Raw genomic sequence first — 18,700 nt, forward strand, 5'->3', positions numbered from 1 at the left:
TCCTTCCAGTAGGACAAAATGAGGCTGCATATGTTAGGTTCTGCTGTCCCTGCTGCGGATCAAACGTGAGATCTTTAGTACATGTCCCTTGCCACAGGAGTTAAAGGAGAAACTATTTTATGCCCACTCCAGCAAAGTATTTAAACTCCTGCTTAACTTTAAACAGGGACCCACCTGCATTGCTGGATGGAGGCTCAGAGGTGGGTATGTAGCAGCTGTCACCAGGACCAGCCACAGTGGGAAGCACAACCTGGCGCAGTGCCCACCTGGCTGCCACCCTGCACCCCAGAGGTGGCTGCTTTTCCACTGCACTTTGGCACGCCAGATCCGGTGACGGTAACCGGGGTACAACTGGGAAGTCTGCCTAGGAGCGCGGGGCCTTGGGATCCTGGTCAGTTTAGGGGCAAGGCGGGCAGAGCAGAGTAGCACTAAGACCTGGTGGAATCCTTGTCCTGCTAGCCAATATTACCGGTGGGCGGGTGCACTGGGGGGCACCCAGTCCCCCTTCTCCCTCGGGTCCCGCTCAGGGGAGAGTCGCCCACTCGTGGCTTTTCTTTCCTGCCGCTGGGCTGGAGCCCCCCGTCTGGGACATCAGCCCAGCGCCAGCCACACCAAGTCCCCGCTCCGGAGGCAAGTTTAGCGCAGCAGCTGGGGTGTTGCTGGGGAGGCTCCTCCAGCCACTCCCGTCGGGGCGGGAGGATTTAATGACTTGGGAAGGGAGGGGACTCGTCTTCGCCGGCCGGAGTCCGCAAAGAGCGCCGCAAAAACTCGCCGGCCCCGGGGCTCTGATCTCCGGGCGGGCGCGGCGCCGGGGCCAGGCTCCGGGCGGGGGCTGCGGGACCCGGCCCCGGACTATGAGCGGTCGCCAGCCGCCCCGCCGCCTTCGGAGCGCCGCGCTCCGGGGTCTCGGGTAGTCTGGGCCATGTCTCCCAGGGCGGCGCTTCAGCTGGCTCTGTGGCTGCACGTTGCGCTGGCGCAGAGCCTGCCGCGGAAAGGTGAGTGCTTGCAAACCCCGGGGTCGGTCCTTGCCACTGAGCCCGCAAATGCTGCCCGGGATTTGCGTTATGAAAAGGGGCAAGGGGGGGAGTAAACTCCCTGAAACTGCCCCAGCAGGGAGAAAACTTGCCTGGTTTGTTATTTATTTCAGCGAATAACATGCAGTTGCCCCGGGCCCTTGCAGACCTTCGCCCGGCCCTAAGGAAAGGGGTGCCTGATTCTTTATTGCAGAAATCTTAATTAAAAAAAAATAATAATAACTTCGGGCGCTGCAGCTGCGCCTGCTAATTATTGAGGCTTAACAACTGTATGTCCGATGAAGTGAGCTGTAGCTCACGAAAGCTTATGCTCAAATAAATTGGTTAGTCTCTAAGGTGCCACAAGTCCTCCTTTTCATATTTCCTCCTCTCGCCCTTCTCCAATAGTTTCCCTCTGCCCGTGTGACAGACCCATTGCAAGCAACAGGGGAAGCTGTCACAAGCACGCAGCAAACAAAGTGGGAAACCAGGGGGTGAGTGGGGTCTCCAGAGGAACTTCTCACTTGAGACAGTGATGGACAAACAAAGTTTGCGGACAACAGAGTGCGGTTTAAGTCAGCAGGGTCTGGTTAATTCTTCGTTTGTTCACAGGTAGAAAAAATCCTAGGGTTTGAATGGTACAGTAACAGCAGCTGCAGGTGGATTTCAGTGGGATAATAGATAGGAAGGTCTGGGGCAGATAAGGCTGTGTGAGAGGAGATGCGAACTTTCCAGCAAGGCCAGATAACAGATTCTCAGCCTCTCCTGCTGGGGGAGCAGCTGAGGGATCGAAGGAGAGCTGGGTGGGCAACCGGGTTCCCGTCCTGGGGAAAAGTTTGATGGTTCCAAAAATGTTCCTGTCCCTAATCAGAACAAAAGATCAAACCCGTGAACATCTTCGCAAACCGACAATCTGGAAAATAAACGGTTTGGCTCCGTCCAAACATTTCGTGTTGATCGTTGTGAAATGTTTTCTTGTGACGACTCTTCGTTTGTTTCATTTATATATGTTTATAGCTTATTGCACGAAACAAAAAGGCATTTTGAACCCACACGATTGAGATTTTTTTTAAAATGAAAAATGTGAGAGTTGAAACTTCTTTCGAAATGTTTTTGAAAACGAGAGATTTGTCGGGACCGACCCTTGCCCTCAAACGTGTTCCAATGTTGAGGAATTGGCAGCTTGTGACCAAAAAAAAAGTGACGTCTAAAAATTCTGACCAGTTCTAGTTAGAAGCTTTACGGGGCAGATCCTGCCACCTTTATTCAAGTTGAGCAATGCCTTGCTGTTGACTTCAGTGGGACTCCTTGCAGAGTAAAGCAGGGCTCAGTGTAAAGGAGCTGGAATCTGGCCCAAGTAACATAATTTACCAAGCTAGATTCCTGTGCCCGGACAGGCATTATTGCACCTGGTGCTGTGCCAGGATTTTCTGATGCCTACACAAGCAGAAATGATTATTCTTATTCATTTAGCCAGCCCTGGTAATGCACATGGCACTTCTCTAGCCTGGCCTAAGAGAGAGACCTTGCTTTGAAGAGGAAATTAAAAAAGAGCAAGCCTAGCTTTATAAAACAGATGTGGCTGACACGAGAAGCAAAGTTTTACAAGCTGCAATTTCCGTTTCTTTGCTTTAGTTTTACAACCCTCCAGTGAAATGCAAATACTGGTCAGCTAGTCTGAGATTATTTTCCAGGATCAGACTCCTTCGCTCGTCCGTGTTTCTATGACTCCCAGCCGGGGCTCAGCAGAGCTGCCTCTAAAGTTTTGCATAAAGTGCTCTGGAGAAAACCATCTGGTTGTGTGTTGGATGGGCCATCATGCGCGGCTGAGTTTGATTTAATCGTATGGTGTGTGGTGGGCTGGATTGGCAGGTGTGAGGGACTAAGCAGAAGACGGAAAGTCAGTCCACACGTCCCTGGATCTTGCTGGTGCTCACACTTAACACTTGTGTGGCTTCACTGTTAATTGCAGCAAACAATGCAGGGACGTTATTGGGTGGCCAGTGGCATTTCTGAGCTCTCAGGAATGACCATGTCAGTACATTAATTCAATAGCCTTCATTATCGGAGAGCTGCAGCTAAGACAGTGGGGTGCATGACCTGCAGCAGTAGCCTCAGACTTAGGGCCAGATTCTTATCTCCGTTCCCCTCCCTCCCCCTCAGTGCCAATCTTGAGTTCCACCCCTCGTTACTCTGGGTTTACATGGGTGTGATTGAGATCAGCATTAGCTGGTAATTCTAGATTTACGCCAGCGGAAATCAAAATCCAGCCTATAGAAAGGAGAACATTTAGAACCCAGTTCACCACTGCCCTATACCCTGTGCCACCCTTTACTCCCAAGCAAAACCCTTGTGCAGCAGTGGTTGCATTTTGCAGCTGCATTGTGTGATTCACACCAGCACAATGAATGGGAGACAGCAGCACTGAGCCGGGCCTTTGGGATTTACAGGTTGCTGTCTATCTCCAGGCAGTTACGCTGCTCTGAAAATACAGATCTGCTGGTGAGTGTGAAGGCAGGAAACAGCGGCTGAAGGCAGGCTGAACCTGGGGTTTAGCAGCTATTTTAACACAAACTCCTGGAGGAGAGTAGCACTTAGCTGGGGTGAAAGCTATGAAGTTGAGAGCTGATGCTGCCACCAGCCCTGCTCGCTTCGCCCTCTGTGTTGTGGTGGGAGCATGTAAGATTATTGCCTAGACACAGTGAAGTGGGGCTTCTTCATTGGAAAGAGACCTGGCCATCTTACGCAGCTAGCTCTGGAGGCACGCGAGGGCGGTATTGGAGACGTGAGGGGTATAGCGGATGACATTCAACCCCCAAAGTCTGAGTGCTGGGCACTACGCAGGGGATGAGAAGGGGAATGGAGGCCACCAACCCAACCTATGCAGCAGCTAGGCCAGGAGGCCACTGTCCTTCCATGCACACTTTGGACAGGGTCCCACCTGCTTGTTCAGCCTCAGCAAGGAGCTGCACAGTGCCGAGAAACCCCAGGCAGGCAGGGTGCACCTGGGTCACATTTTCAAGCTCTTCTCCACTACCAGGAAGGCTAGAAACTTTTTATTATTTATTTATTATTGGAAGCTGAGATCCTCCCCTAATTACAGGACTCCAGGAGCTGGGGCTTTATGCAAAGCACCAAGTATCACAAGACAACCATGAGATGTGGCAACACTGCTGTAGCCTTAAAAGTAGCTTGGTTGACGAGCTATTTTGCAATCTGTGGCCTACGTTTGGTGCACGCTGACTGCCCTAACAGCTTTGGTCTTTTGATTGTGTGAGCATCCCTCATTTGGAGAGATCTGTGCTTTATCCCCTACACCCTCCATCTCCCAAGCAGTGTAGTTTCTTTCACTTGTAGTACAGCCTCTCCTCTCTCTAATCTGCCTGGCACTCCAGAGTAACAGCCCCAGGGCTGGGTCGATGGTAAAGATCCCCTCTTGGGAGATTTGATGCCTTTGCCCCAGGGCGAGTCCTTCTCCTCCCATCTGTTCGGACTGGGGCAGCATTGAGAACAGAGCCTGCTTTCTTCAGCAGCCAAACTCCAGCTCTGTTTCTGAAGGTGCTGGGTTTTTTCCCTTATGGCCAAACAGTGGGGGTGGAAAGAGTGGCAGGGCTGGAGGTTTTAAGGCACAATGAGGAGACTGGTGACTGATGTCTCTTGGCTCCTGAGTTTGCGCCGTTCTTCCTACCAGTTCTGAGTCTCATCTAAATCAAGCAGCGCAGCGTGGATGGGGTGACACTGCTGAAAGGGAGGGGAGTCTTGGCCAGCATCATCCTTTGATATCTCAATTCAGGCAGGAGGAAAGCTTTGGCCTGCTACTTTCTCCCAGCTAAAGCCAAGCGACTTGATGGTCCCGGGACAGCTTTGTGATCTCCACACTGATCACTTCCAGTCACGTAGCCAGCACCTCGCTTGGCTGACATACACATTGCAATACAAAAAGGTTATCGAGTGGGAGAGTGGGGCTGCGAGGCGCAGCGATCTAGTGGCTCTGCCTTTTGTTTCCAAAGACCTGGGTTCCAGGACGCCCTGGGGTCACCAGTGTCATGAGTTTCCCACAGTTAGTCCCCAGACTAGGAGGAGATTTTGTGTCTAAGAATAAGGAGCACGAGGTGCATCGGCAGAGTGGCAGTGGAATAGGGTCTCCGGGGCCAAGGCTGGACCTAGGTCCATGAAGCACGTTATAAGGAAGTCTCTTTACCAGTTGCCAAGAGAACAGAGATGGGTTTAATATAGCAACCCAAACCCAACCGCCCTAGCTAGGTCTGTGTATTTTTGTCACGGGGCTGGCACGGGTCAATGATGCTGAGGCAGGTTCCTTGTCGTAAAGATCCCACTGGAGGTGAGAAATCTCAGTTTTCCCGCCAAACTTCAAGGATTAATGACACGTCAGTGTTGTTTGGAGCAGGGGCTGATTGCAAAGCACCACAGGATTAACTAGCAGTTTGAACCCCAAGGGGTCCCCTTCCATCTCTGATGAAATGCGAAGGATGAAGGGAAGGAAAGAACTGGAACGATTACAAGGAAATTAAAAAAAGAAAATGCAAAGGAAAGGGCCTGATGAAGCATTCTTCAGCCTGATAGCGTGTTGTGCTCCTGCCCCATGCTTGTGATACAGCTCTAGTCTAGTGACAACTGTGAACAGAGAGGGAGCTGGGGTGGGGGGTGGGAAGCAATTTATTTACATTTTATTGGGGTTAAGTGTCAGGGGAAACTGACCCTGATATAGCATTTGTTGTGGGGGTATTTTTATAAAGGCTCAAACCTGCATATATCAGCCCTAGGGGGGAGGGAACCAGCCATTCTGTGATATCCATAAATTGCTGAAAAATATACGCCTGCCTCCTTGCACAGGTTCTCCAGACAATAAAATCTAACCACCTTCCAGGAAGTTCTGTCTTGAAGATGTGGTACTTCCTGGAGTGCCAGCCAATCAACACACCCATTTCCAGTGAGGCATGATAGCTCCCTCTAGCCTTTCAGCGGGTGGTGGCATCATCTGAGGTTTGGCAGGATGCTGGTTCACATCCCTCCTTTGATAGTTTCTTCTTGGGAGTGGCTGCGCTGTGGTTTTTTTGGTCAGTGCCGTTCTTGACTGCTGAGTGATTCAGTAACGCTGGCAGGGCTGGGTTTTTACTGGAGCCTTTTCTGTCATGGAGCATTCCTTGCTCTGCCCAGGGAGTTCAAGTGCACATGATCTTGTTTACCACTGACAAGTAGACTCCTTGGGCCACCTCCAGTACCAGGCCATCCAGACCCTGCCAGCGCCAGGAGCCGTTGCAGCTGCTTGTTGCAACATTCAGAAAATTAAGGGATACCCCTCTGCCGGATGGGGGTAGGAGAAGAGACAGGGAAACATGATTTCATGCCAGGAGATGGCAATTGTGCTTCCATGCGCTCTCGCCCTGGCCTGCCAGCCAAGCAGCGGGCCCTGCCATCTGACTTGGGCATACAGCAGTGTGTGCGACCCAGAAGGAAGCACAGAGCAGTGCCAGCAAGAGCTGAGTGACTTGCAAACACGGCAGCCGGCCAATGTGGAACCCTCTGACCGAAAGGACTGAAGTTAGTGGCCGGGGTGTAATATATCGCCCTGTACGTCACCCGTTTGAATCTGGCGTGGGATAGTATTGTCTGAAAGTCGAGGTGGGTGGGTCTAGGTGTCTCTTTCTCCAGAACCTCCACTGGCTGCAGCCTCGCTGGCAGACTCAGCGGAGAGGCCAAGGATTCAGGGGGCCGTGGAGAGTAGATTTCCCCCCGAGCTGAGGCCAGGATTGACGCTCATGTTGCCGCTACCCAGGCTGTGCCAGTATTGTGAATAAATAGCAGATCCCTCTGTGCAGTTTGTTGGTCCCGTACTACTCTAGGCACTCATGCGGCTGTCCGGCTGTGTGGCCCAGTGAGCTGAAGGCTTGACACTTAGACTTGAGAGACCTGGGTTTTTTCTCTTGACTTGATGAGTGACCTCAGGAAAGTCCCTGCCTCAGTTTGCCCATCTGTAAAAGGGAGACAATAATACTTACCCCATCTGTAGAGTGCTTTGAGATCTCTGGCTGGGAAGTGCAGTATCAGAGCTAGATTTTACAATGAATTATTGCCCTGCTGCAGGTCTGCCCCCAACTCTTGACATTAAACATGGGTTCAAATGTCACTGAAGCGGACTCTGTGTTGCGGTTTGTTCTGCGAAGGGGTCTGTAATGCTGCAGTGCTAGGGGGTGTGTTTCTGCACTGGGCTGGGTCAGGCCGAGGCGGCTGTGATGAATATAAGCTCCGTCAGCGCCTCCTCTGGGCATCTCCCATGTAGCCGCCACCCTCTGACTTCCTTGCTCTCCTTTGTCGGGTGGGATTGTAATGAGGGGGATTCGTGTGACTTCTGCTGCCGGGTCATGGTGTGCTGGAATGGCTACGTCATCCCATCAGCCGGCACATCATACCTGAGACAGGGTCATGGGCTAGTCAGCCTCTGGCCTCGGGAACCGGGTGCTGCTTCCAGGGAAGACGTGCACACAGCGGGCGGGGGGGGGTCATTGTGGGGCTCTGGTGACTCCAGGTCATGCTGCCTTTGGGATTTTCAGCTACAGGTGTCTAGATGGCAGAGCTAACAAACACAATCCCACACACGTTTCCCGCCATCCTGCACATGCACCCAGAGCAACGCAGTGCTCCGGCCCCCGTGCTCACGGACACACGTACTGATGTTCCCGAAACGCTCGCTCCAACATGCACAGGTCCCCTGCCAAATACCAGCCCCAATGCACACGCCCGGCACACGGGCCCCCTGCCAAATACCGGCCCCAACGCACACAAATGACACGCCCGGCTGCCCCTGACACCCTTGACACACTCTGCACCCCTGCTACACACACCCTGAAACACACACACACTCTGAGACACCCCCTGCCACCACTGGATGGGCCCAGATCTAACCTACGCTGAGGATCAACAGCAGGAGAACCCTATATCCAGACAGGGGTCCTGGTCCTGAGCCAGCCGGCCTCGGAGCACAGGTGTGCGCAGGGGTGAGTTTGGATCCCTGAGACGCTAAACCAGCATCCGTGGGCTAGACACTAAACTCTCCAAAGAGCTTTAGAAACATCCTAGACGTTCAAGATGGGAAAGGCCAATAAGGGCATGTGGTGCACTTACATTTGTGACAACGTACTAGCACTTCTACCTCGCGTGCAGCGTGGCCTCTTGGAAGCTGATGGGGTGGAATATAGACCCTCCTGTTTCCAAAGCACCCTCTGCCACTGGGCTAAAGGAGAATCCCCATTATCTGTCAGCAGCCTAGGGGTCTATGACACGCAGCTGAGTAGTTCTGGTTCCATGCAGGGAGGATGGGGACATGGATACACCCAACTCTTCCTCCCCCCCACCCCCACCCCACCAGCGCTCGCGCACACACACACACACACACACACACACACACACACACACACACACACACACACACACACACACACACACACACACACACACACACACACACTACAACTCATCCCAACATTGTCTAGTCCAGCTTTAAATTTCCCAAGCCATGTGGCTTCCAGCCCTGCCCTAGAGAGACCGAGAGGTTACACTCTCAGGAAGTTTTAAATTGTCCTTCCTCCCATCCTGTTCCTCCGATCTGCATCCCCTGGTCTCCTGTGAGCCATTTCCCAGCCTGCTGGGTGATCGCATCTCTCAGATATCTGCGTGCGTCACCCTGGCAGTCCTCTGCCATTGCTTATCCTTTCTTCCCTTTCACCTAGTCCCTTCGTTGCTTGGTTCCCCCTGATGCCTGCCCCTGGCTCGCTCGCTCTCTCCAGTGGGATCAGGGTGAGAGGGGAGGTGTATGTGCCTCCTTTGAGCAGTTCTTTCTTGGGAAAGTTCGCATCCAACTGTCTCCTGCCTTGTGGTTTTGGCTCCCCTGTGCAGGCAGTTTGAAGGCAGGGCGCTCACCACTTCAGGCTGCACCAGGAGCTTCCACGCTCCTTGGCTCAGTCGGCATTTGAGCTCCACGTTCAGGGCAAACTGCTGCTAGCCCTCTCGCCCGGGGCACCTAGTGGGAATGGATTCCCCTCTGTCCAGCTTTCCCTTCCTTTTCTCCTCTGGCGTGGCCTCTTCTCAGGGCTGTCAAAGGAGGGGAAAAGGCCCTGGGGGAAGTTGCTGGCCTGAGCCAGTTCCCTTCCCCCACCCCCACCTCAAAGTTCTGGGCTCCCGCTATGACCAGCCATGCCCTGCACCCTTCCTGTTTTTCCATTCCTGGCCCCGTGCCCCTCACTCCTGCCCCCAGCACCCGCTCCCGTTCCAGTCCCGGACCCACACACACTGCTCTGCCAATGCCTCTCAACCCTGCCCTGCAGCATGCCCTGGGTTCCCCACGCAGATCTGACAATGCCCCCTGCCCTGCCCTGCTCTTCCAGGGCTGTTCTTCCAATGCGGCTCATCCTTGCTGTGCAGAACCCCCCGCAATCCCAGTCATTGGTCTCCTTCAGAGGCAGGCTGCCAGTCTTGTTGAACAATACCCTATTCAGCATTGCCAGCTGTTGTGATTTCATCACAAACCTTGTGGTATTTGGTGGGGGTTTTTCAAAGCTCCAGCTCCTGGAGTCCTGTGATTACAAGAGAATCTCAGCTTTCATTTGTGGAAAAAGGGCAGGTGGGGCTGGAAAATGTGCCCCCCCCAGGCTCAAAACCCAGAAAGACAATAAAAAGAACTGAAACCTTCTTACTTTAAAAACATTTCCTGCTCACTAATGGAGGCCTTGCTATGGCTGTCTGAGCTCTTGGGGCTGACAGTCCTGTTAGGGAATGGACTATGGTTACTAGCCTCATTGCTCTTCTGACCTGCAGTCACCTGAGGGCCCAGGTGTTCAGAGAAGCAAGACTAGCGCCCCGTAATGTGGGGCAGCTCCACACCGCCCCGCTGAAGCATTTCCAGTCCATCTTCCACCGCTTGGCATTTTCAGGCCCCTAAGGATTCATGATGCATTTTTTGTAATAAGGGCCTGAAGAATTTATTAAGTTCTGAGCCCAGCCCCGCGGCCGTGAACAGATGAACCAGACAGAAATGCTGCTCTCACAGCAGATTCTCCAACATATTCTCTGTCCTCCTCCGCTTCCCCCGAGTGCTCCGATTAACTAAGCTGTGAATAGCAATAACGCTACCGTTCTTCTTGGAGGATCCCACAGAGCTATGTGGGCTGTTTGTACAGGGCTCACCCACCAGGCACTGAAGTGTAGACACCTTTGGGGTGGGGAATGCGGCGGGATCACACAGCGGTCTTTAGGAGACGTGAATAACAACTGGCGTCGCTGAAATCATCAGGGGAATTTCGGTCACTTGGAGGGGACTGACCATGTGAGGATCAAGCGTGGCTGATGGGAGATTGTCGGTCGTGGGTTCATGTGAGGATGGGGCATAGTTATAAGAGACTCCTGTGTGATCCTTGCTCTTTTGGGAGGACACCCCAACTTTCACAAGTAGTGCCAGGGGTTCATTAACCGCCGTGAATGATCTGGATCTTGATTGTATGTCCCCTCTGGAAGACACCTCCCAACACCATGCAGGCCCAATGGGCTCAGAACTGACCCAGAGGCAAAGAGTCACCTATTGAATCATCAGTACCTCTTACAACCTACCTTTGCAAGGGGGGGTGTCCAGTGCTGGCCAGGCCCCACCCTATTAAGTTTGGAAGATCTGGCGAGCTCCTACCTGAGGTGACACGGCTGCAGGGGTGGCTCACTGTCAGAGCTGAGCTTTGACCAAGTGCAGCCAACGGGGTCCCACAGATTCTGCAGCATCTGACCCTGATTGGCCCTTTGTAACAAGCAAAAAATAAAGGCTAGACTAGAACTCGAGCCACAAAGGTTGGCTCCAGATCCGAGCATCCCTAAAGTTCGGGTGGGCTTTGGGGTTCGAGCCCACCACTAAAGTCTGTTAGCCTGCGAGAGTCTGCATGGTGCCTCTGGGAGTCTCCAGAGCAGCACTCTCCAGCCTGGCTCCCTGGCGGAGTCAGTCGGCGCGTATCCCAGGCTGACAGAGCGGGACTGTTCGAAAGCACCAAGTGAGTTAGGAGCGCACATCTGGCTGGCTTCTGAAAACCCCAACTCCTGTCTGCAGTGACCTTAAACACCAGATCTCCCCCGGCGCCGCTCCACAGGGGTTCTCGGCAGTGCGCGCACTAGTGAGGCCAAAGCACTGGCGTCCCTCCCTGCACACCTGCCTCAGAAGGGTGAGACGCAGAGGTTAAAATGCCAGCCTCTGGGCTATGCCAGTGCTCCTGCCTGCAGAGCTGCCCCGCCCGGGATGGATTCTGCTTGCAACCTTGGAAGCAAGCCAAGAGCCCCCCAGCCAGCTCGGAGATCCGGCTGCTTCTCCTGGGAATCTACAAGCGGCAGCGTCTCCTGCCACGTTACTTTATTGTCTCTCTTTTTTCCAAACTGTACTAGTTTTTCTTCCAGCCAAACTCAGCCCCAGGAAATCGGAGAGGCCTCCTCCTCTGTGTCCCATTCCCTTAGCCGTGACTCTGCCTGTTTCTTCCCAGATGTTTGCTTCTGGTTCTAGAGCTTGCTCTGCCCTGGGCTGGGACCGTAGGTCTGGCTGCCATGGATGTTTCAGAGCCTCAAGGGTCCGAACATTGCGCTGGCTGGGACAGGTAGAACACTTCCAGCCCCTGGCAGCGTGGGGGAACAGGCCAGGAGATGGCCTGTGTGCTGTGCAACAGGGACGCGTGTGGGAGCAAATCGATTTTGTGGGGGGAGATCGGCAGCTAGGCCCCAAGGGTTTGACTTCTGACTCTGCCACTGCTTCCCGGTGTGACCCTGGATAAGTCACGGACCCTCTCAGTGCCTCCATCTGTAAAATGGGGTGTCGTGGGTGAGCGTGTCTGTAAAGTGCTTTGAGATCGCCGGATGGAAGGTGTTATAGAAGGGCAAGGTGTTCTTGTTACCTGCTGAGGAATCAAAGTCACTACCTTTCCCATTGGAATAGCCCCATAGCGCCCCTGTACCACAGCCGCAGAACTGCACCAGGTCCCATCTCCTGACTGTCATGGACGGAACGCTCCCCCAGTCTCCATGGGGCCCTCCTTGTTGTCTCACTGCCCCCTTGGGAGAAGATGGCAGGACTTGCCTGGGGCCGGGGTGGACATTCCCGCCTTGCTCCGTCTGGGAGGTCTGCAGCAGCTTCGGCTCCATATGCCTGCTGGCTGTGCTGATCTCCAGGAAGATGAATGTCGTGGAGCATTCTCCCCTTTCTTGTTACGCAAGGGGCAGCGTGGTCCAGTGGGTAGGGCACTGCTCTGGACTTTATTCTGGGAGCTGCCAGTGATCTACTGTGGGACTTTCACAAGGGTCTCTGTGCCTCTTTCCTCTCCCATCCAGTGTCTGTCTAGCTATGGTACCGCGAGCTCTTTGCCATAGAGACAGTCTCTCATGCGTCTGCACAACGCTTAGCTCAATGGGGCTCTGAGGTGCTGGTGTAATACCAGGAATAATCCTTTCTCCTGCCCTCCCTCCTTTCCTGTGTGTGTTTCTTTGCAAAATGTGACTTTAAAAGGAACTTGGCGAGGAACCTCGGAGAGCAGAGATGCAGCACGAGCCGCTGCCTGGCTCCTCGGCCACTGGAGCTGCACTCTGCATCCTGACTCTTGCTGTCACTGGCTGATCTCTGCCCTGGAAGCCGTGCAGAACATGCCCCTAGAAGGACGGTGCTTGCAGAGGCCAGGCCTGACTCAGTGCCTTTGGCAAGAGCAGGAGGGTGAGAGGTGCTCGGCAGCGCTGGGATTTGTTGGCTGTGTTTGGGTGACCCAGGATCCTGTTTACAGTAGCTGCCTGCGTGATTTTAACCCTCCCGCGGAAGGCGCGGGTCCCAGGAGCGGTGCTGTAGCACGGCTCTTCGCACACTGTGGAGCCACGCCTCTGCTTGCAGTCATGGTCCAAACGTAACCTTTTGTGCTGCAGCCCGGGGGCTGTGCAGGTAGCATCGGGGCCCTCAGACATGCCAGATTGCATGGGAGCGATTGTCTCCTGAACGCCTCCCCTCCCGTTTGGGATCATGCAAACGCCTCTCACCCCAGCCTTCATCACACAGAGAGTCCAAACAGCCAAAGCTGTTGACTTCAACAGGCTTTGGATTAGACCCTTCCATGCACTCCCATTTCTGGGTTAAGTGCTTCCAAATGTCTCCATTAGAAGGGTGTTTAGAGAACCAGATTCTGTTCTTAAGTTGTCACTACATGGAGTCTGTGGCCATATTAAAAGGTACAAGCCTTTGTCTATGTCTGTCTCCTTGCTTCGCACTCCTCATCTGAGGATCTCAGATTGCTCTGCAGAAATTAAGCTCCACACCCAGCAGGTGAGGCAGATAAGTACAATGAATGCTGCCATGCAGGCAGGGAAAGGGAGGTGCAGAGAGGTGACGTGACTTGCCCGGGCTGGCACTGAGGGTCAGTGGCAGGGCCTGGAGTAGAACCCAGGAGTCTTTATACCAAGTCAGAAAATGTATAAACACGGGGCCAGTCCTGAGGTCCTTACTCTGGCAAATTCCCATTGGAGCGCCTGCATATGGACCTCAGGATCTGGCCAAAAATGAGCAAATTCACTGCTACCAGACTCCTGTGGCAGGGGTTGGATTGGGTCACATCATTGCAATAAACCTTCTCTCTGTCTCTCTCTGCCAGGTCTCCAGCCCTTCATTCCAGACTCAGAGGGGGACCTCCTCTTCCTGCTGGACAGCTCTGGCAGTGTCTCCTACTACGAGTTCTCTAGGGTCAAGGAGTTCATCAGGGGCCTCCTGCGACCCTTCACCTTTGGCCCCAGCGACGTCCAGACCAGCATCATCCACATTAGCACTGTGCCCACCATAGAGTTCCCCTTCGACCGGTACTTGTCCACCGGGGCGGTGCAACAGGCCATCCGGGACACGCAGCAGCTGATGGGGGACACCAACACGGGCAAAGCCCTCTCCTTCGCCAAGGAGAAGTTCTTCACGGATGAAGCTGGCGCCCGGGCGGATGTGCCCAAGGTGCTGGTGTGGGTGACGGATGGCTTCTCCACTGATGACATCTCCCAGCCCATGCAGCTGCTGAAGGACATGGAGGTCACGGTCTTCATCATCAGCACCGGGCGGGGGAACTACCTGGAGCTTTCAGCAGCTGCCAGCCAGCCTCCAGAGAAGCACTTGTACTTTGTGGATGTGGATGACCTGCCCATCATCACCAAGGAGCTGAGGGACGCCATCATAGGTACCGTGAGCTGGCTGCCTGGGGAGAGCCGTTCCAGTTAGCGATGCCCCTTTGCAGGGGATGAGAGGGGAATGGGTGAATGCCAGCCAGTTCCTCGGTTTGGGGAAGCGCCCTAGGGTTCAGGTATTTCTGCGAACCTTCTGTGGAGGTCTCTGGCCTGCAAAGCCAGGGCTGGGAATCTCCCAGCATTTCCTCCATGCCCTCTGGCGGGGGACGGGGGCACCACAAGAACGGCTCCTCCAGTCCCACAAAGAACGCGGAGGGGCTAAACCAGTGGTCCTCAAACTTTTCACGATCGCATCCCCCCTTGCCCCTGTCCACACCCCACCCTAGGGGCCGGGAGTGGGGCTGCCGGGAAGGGGAGGGGGACATGGACGGGGTAAGGGGAGCAAGGCTGGGGCCACACCGGGGGTGCAGGTCTGGGGCCAGGAGCTGGGGCCGCAGCGGGGCTGGGTGCTACTCCTTCCCTGCCGTGCCCCCCCAAACATTCCTCTGCACCCCCGCCATGGGGATGCGCCCCACAGTTTGAGGACCACTGGGCTAAGCCCATTTTACTGAATCGCAGCATGTGGCCAGACCTTGCAGCGCCTCTGAGAATGCTCAGTTCTGGGGAGGGGCGAAAGTCGGGGTCAGCTGGTATCCTACGCAGATGTGTGCTGAGGGAGACGGCGCGCACTGCACCCCGGGTGGGCTCAGCAGCCGCAGAAGGGATTGGATCTGGGGCCTCCGTGTCTTAAAGCAGGAGCCTCTGCTGCCTGAGGTAACAGATCCAGCTCTGCTAGTCGAGGCTGTAACAGGCTCCTCAACCTCGATGTGAGGTCCAGCCCCCATTAGCGCCACGCCGTGTGGGTTGCCGTGACAAAGCCCCATTCTCAAAGGTATTTAGGTGCCTAACTGTTCAGCTAGGGGCTGAGGGGGATTTTCTAAAGTGCCTAAACTGGCTAGGCATGAAACCAATGGGAGTTAGGGGCTTAACCTGATTCTGGGCTCGTAGAAATCCTGCCAGGCGCAGGTCTGCGTCGTTAGGTGCCTAAATACCTTTGAAAATCTGGCTCCAGTGCTCCGCGTTTCTTCGGATGTGAAGATAAGAAGAAGGCCCCTGCCCTGAGGAGCTGGCAGGGTATGAATCCCCCTAGACACTCTGCATTGCCACTGTGTCAGGTAGATTGGCTTCCCCATCCGTTGCTAACAGAGTTTGGGACCGTAGTGTGGGCTGGTGGGGAGACCTCCTATTGACCTAGGACAGCTGCGGCATTGATCTTGTTTGTCCAGGAGTGACCCCATGCCTTGAGGAGGTTGGGGGTAGAGTGGGGACAAATTCTTGTCTTCCCTTTGGGGAAGATCCCACAAGGTCTTGCAGCGGTAATGTCCCCCTGCACGCTACAATGGAAACAAGCCAGGGTCTGTTCCCTTCTGCGGGCTGGGGGCAGTTAGCTGTGTTCGCGTTGCAATGATTTGCTGGGTGGGGGAGAAGAGAAGGGAGCTCAGACACGAGTTGCCTGGATTCCTTTGAAACCCCCCAGATCTGGAAATGAATCATCACAGATGCAGGTCATTGGCTTCCCTGATCGTCAATCCAGGCAGGAAAATGCACCAGACCCAAGAACTTTTCTTCTGTCTCCACAGGTTAATGGTTACCCAGGGAACTCGGAGCAGAGCAGGAGGTTTAGCTGTAGAAAATAAAGAGTTAGGTGCCCAAATCCCTTTGAAACATAAGGGGAGATTGGTGCCTAATTCTCTGTGGCACGCTAGTAAATTCCAGCAAAAAAGATTACCAGGCTGCCCAGTAAGCCTGATGTAACAATTTGTTCTTTAGTATGTAAACACACCAGTCCAGGCTACATAGGTGGTGGTGTGGGCTCTTGAGTGGCATGTGTTAGTGCGAGCTAGGATTTTCCAAGTTGTATCCGAGCTCCGCCACTGATTCCCTCTGGGACACTGGGTAAGTCACTTAACTTCCCTGAGTTAGTTTCTCCCTCTGTAAGACAGGGATAACACCGGCTTGCCTTAGAAGATTACTTCGTTAATGTCCATCAAGTAGCCGGAAGCCATAAAGCATGAAGTGACTCTGTAGAACTCAACAATAGGGCAGTAAATTACCGTGGGTTCATTTGATTTCTAAATGGACAGTGAACATTTTCCAAAAGTTTTAAACAAACATTTCAAAGACGTCAAGCGGTTCGAAGCTGTCCCATCCAAACAAAGGAGAATAATCATAAGAACCCGCTGCACGCACAGAATACACCCAGTGCTGATCGAACTGTTGGCAGGGTCGACTCGCTTAGCGCTTACCCCGTGGAACAGAGCTAACCTAACGTGGCTGTGTGTATCTGCGGCGGCTGGCGTTCACCAAAGGATCAAGGCCTTGCCCTGAGGCCACCTGTCGTGCTGCTCTCTTAATAATCATTAAATAGGGTTCCTAGCGGGATTCCAGGAAAATCCTGGCCAGACTAGTCAAGGTTAGCATGTTGGCAGCAAGCCTGTTTGTGGTGAGTGTGGCTGTGGAATTGGAGTGATTGGTAAGAGTGGAAGGCCAAAGGTGGGTTAGATTTTCATGGTCAGACTTGCCGAAGCAAAGCGAACGCCTTGTGCTCGTTTGCACGTCCTTACCTACGACTCTCGTCCTCCACGCGGCTCTTCAGTGCCATTCCTCGGGGTGTTGCCTGCCCTTGCAAAGCTGGGGCCTGGCCCAAGCCTCCTAGTATTCTAGGATTTCTTTGGGAAGCTGAGCAAGTTCCTCTGGCCCTGTGAGGCGTTCCAGTCACTTTCTGGAGGCGGACTCTATTGGAAAGGATATTTTCCTTCCCTGCGCGGCCCCTGCTAGGGGAGACTGGTTAGAGCTCGGTGTGGAGGAGCCAGTTAACCCTTTCCATGGTCTCCTATTGACACAGCAATTTTGTCACTAAAGAAAAGCCAATATTTAGAAGACCAAGGATGAAAAAGTCACACGTTATAACTATAAAAAAGAAAAGAAACCCAACCACATCTGCAGAGTAGCTGGGTGACAAGCCGGGGCTTCCCCCTCTCCTCCAGTTAGGGGATCAGGGAGCACGTACTATGTATCTCGCAGCCGGGGCTGCAATGTGCGAGGTGCTGGACAAACCCCAGCTGGCAAATGGGCTGCAGCAGCCCAGAAGCCGGGGGGAGTCATCGCCAGCTCCTAGCACACACCAATCATAAGTCAGGCCCCTCCGGGATCTGGCGTGAAGATCACGAGATTGTCAGCAATAATACATGCTGTGTTCCTTTGCCTTCTGGATTGTGAGCATCTGGCTTGCACTCAGGCCAAGCTTTGCTCTGCATTGGTGAAGCCTAGACTCTTTGTTTTTTTTAAATGAATCTAGGATTCTCCCCTATGCCCATGACTCCAGGAGCTGGGGCTTTAAGAAAAATACCAACTGCCTCAATAAAATGGTGGGAGTTGCCAAGAGCAGGCCCCGGTGCAGACCCCTTTGCCTTTCCTTCCCCATAGCTGTGGGTTCACAAAGCACATATGCCATGGGAAGGCAGCTGGCATGCAGTGCAGGGAGGCCGTTCCAAGCGAGTGGGCAGCATGGGAAAAGGCCTGGAGCTGCCATTATTATCCTCATTATCCTGTCCTCATCTCTTGAAACAAGATAGTGAGTTAAAAGGCCTTTTGTAGGTGCACAAATGAGCTTTGTAATGAAATTGGCGAGTTTCCTCCCTCCACCCCTGCCCAGGAAGGGGCTGGGTTTCATCCCCGCTCATTGCTATACACCCGCAGTATGGACCTGGCTCCCATGCAGCACTTGCCTCAGGTGTGAACACGAGCATGGGAACAACCCACAAAAGGAGTAAATCGGAGGGGCCACACCTCTTTTATGAGCTGCATTAGCCTTTATCTCCTTCACTTCTAAAGATTTGCTCAGAGATCTAAGCAGGCAGCTAATAAACCAAAGCTGTCTGGTCTGGGAGTCATGCTGGAGTTTTAGATCCAAGCCAGTGCTGAGAGTGAGTGAGAGAAGGGGAATAGACTCGTGTTTGGGACATATGGGGGCTCCCCCCTGCTGGTTTCTAATCCTGCCTCTGTGGAAGAGTGACATCATCTCTCTCCCTCAGTTTCCCTCCGCATACAATGTGTATAATAATATCAACTGACCTGCGGTGAGGGGCGCTGGGAAGGTCGGTGAGTGTAAAGGGCTTGACAGACTGTGGGCCAGGTTCTGATTCGGCTTGCTCTGGTGTCAATCCGGAGTAGCCCTGTTGAAGTCAGTGGGGCTGTGATGGTGTAAAACTCTTGTAAGTGAGAGGAGATTCAGGCTGGGCTAGGAGACTGACCAAGGCAACTGTCTCCCCCACAGTTACTTCATTCCACCCCCACCGCCTTGGCCTCCCCCAGTCTAGGGGGGCCGTTGGGCACCCCTTCTAAGCTGTCCGCCATCACTTTAAATCCGCGGAGACAATCACTGGCATTCGCTTTCCTGCTTGAATTGACGGAAC

The 18,700-nt window shown here is 53.7% G+C and overlaps 1 protein-coding gene across 1 annotated transcript in view; it reads left to right on the forward strand.

Moving 5' to 3' along the window:
* The first annotated feature begins 830 nt into the window (after positions 1–830).
* VWA1 (von Willebrand factor A domain containing 1) overlaps positions 831–18,700 on the forward strand; it is a 29,728-nt gene continuing 11,858 nt past the window's right edge. The window contains exons 1-2 of the mRNA XM_074934058.1: positions 831–995; positions 13,676–14,239. Coding sequence (XP_074790159.1) covers positions 923–995; positions 13,676–14,239 — 637 coding nt within the window. The 5' untranslated portion in view covers positions 831–922. The remainder of the gene's footprint in view (positions 996–13,675; positions 14,240–18,700) is intronic.

The sequence above is a fragment of the Natator depressus genome, chromosome 18 (assembly GCF_965152275.1).
Source record: "Natator depressus isolate rNatDep1 chromosome 18, rNatDep2.hap1, whole genome shotgun sequence".
Lineage (NCBI taxonomy): Eukaryota > Metazoa > Chordata > Testudines > Cheloniidae > Natator > Natator depressus.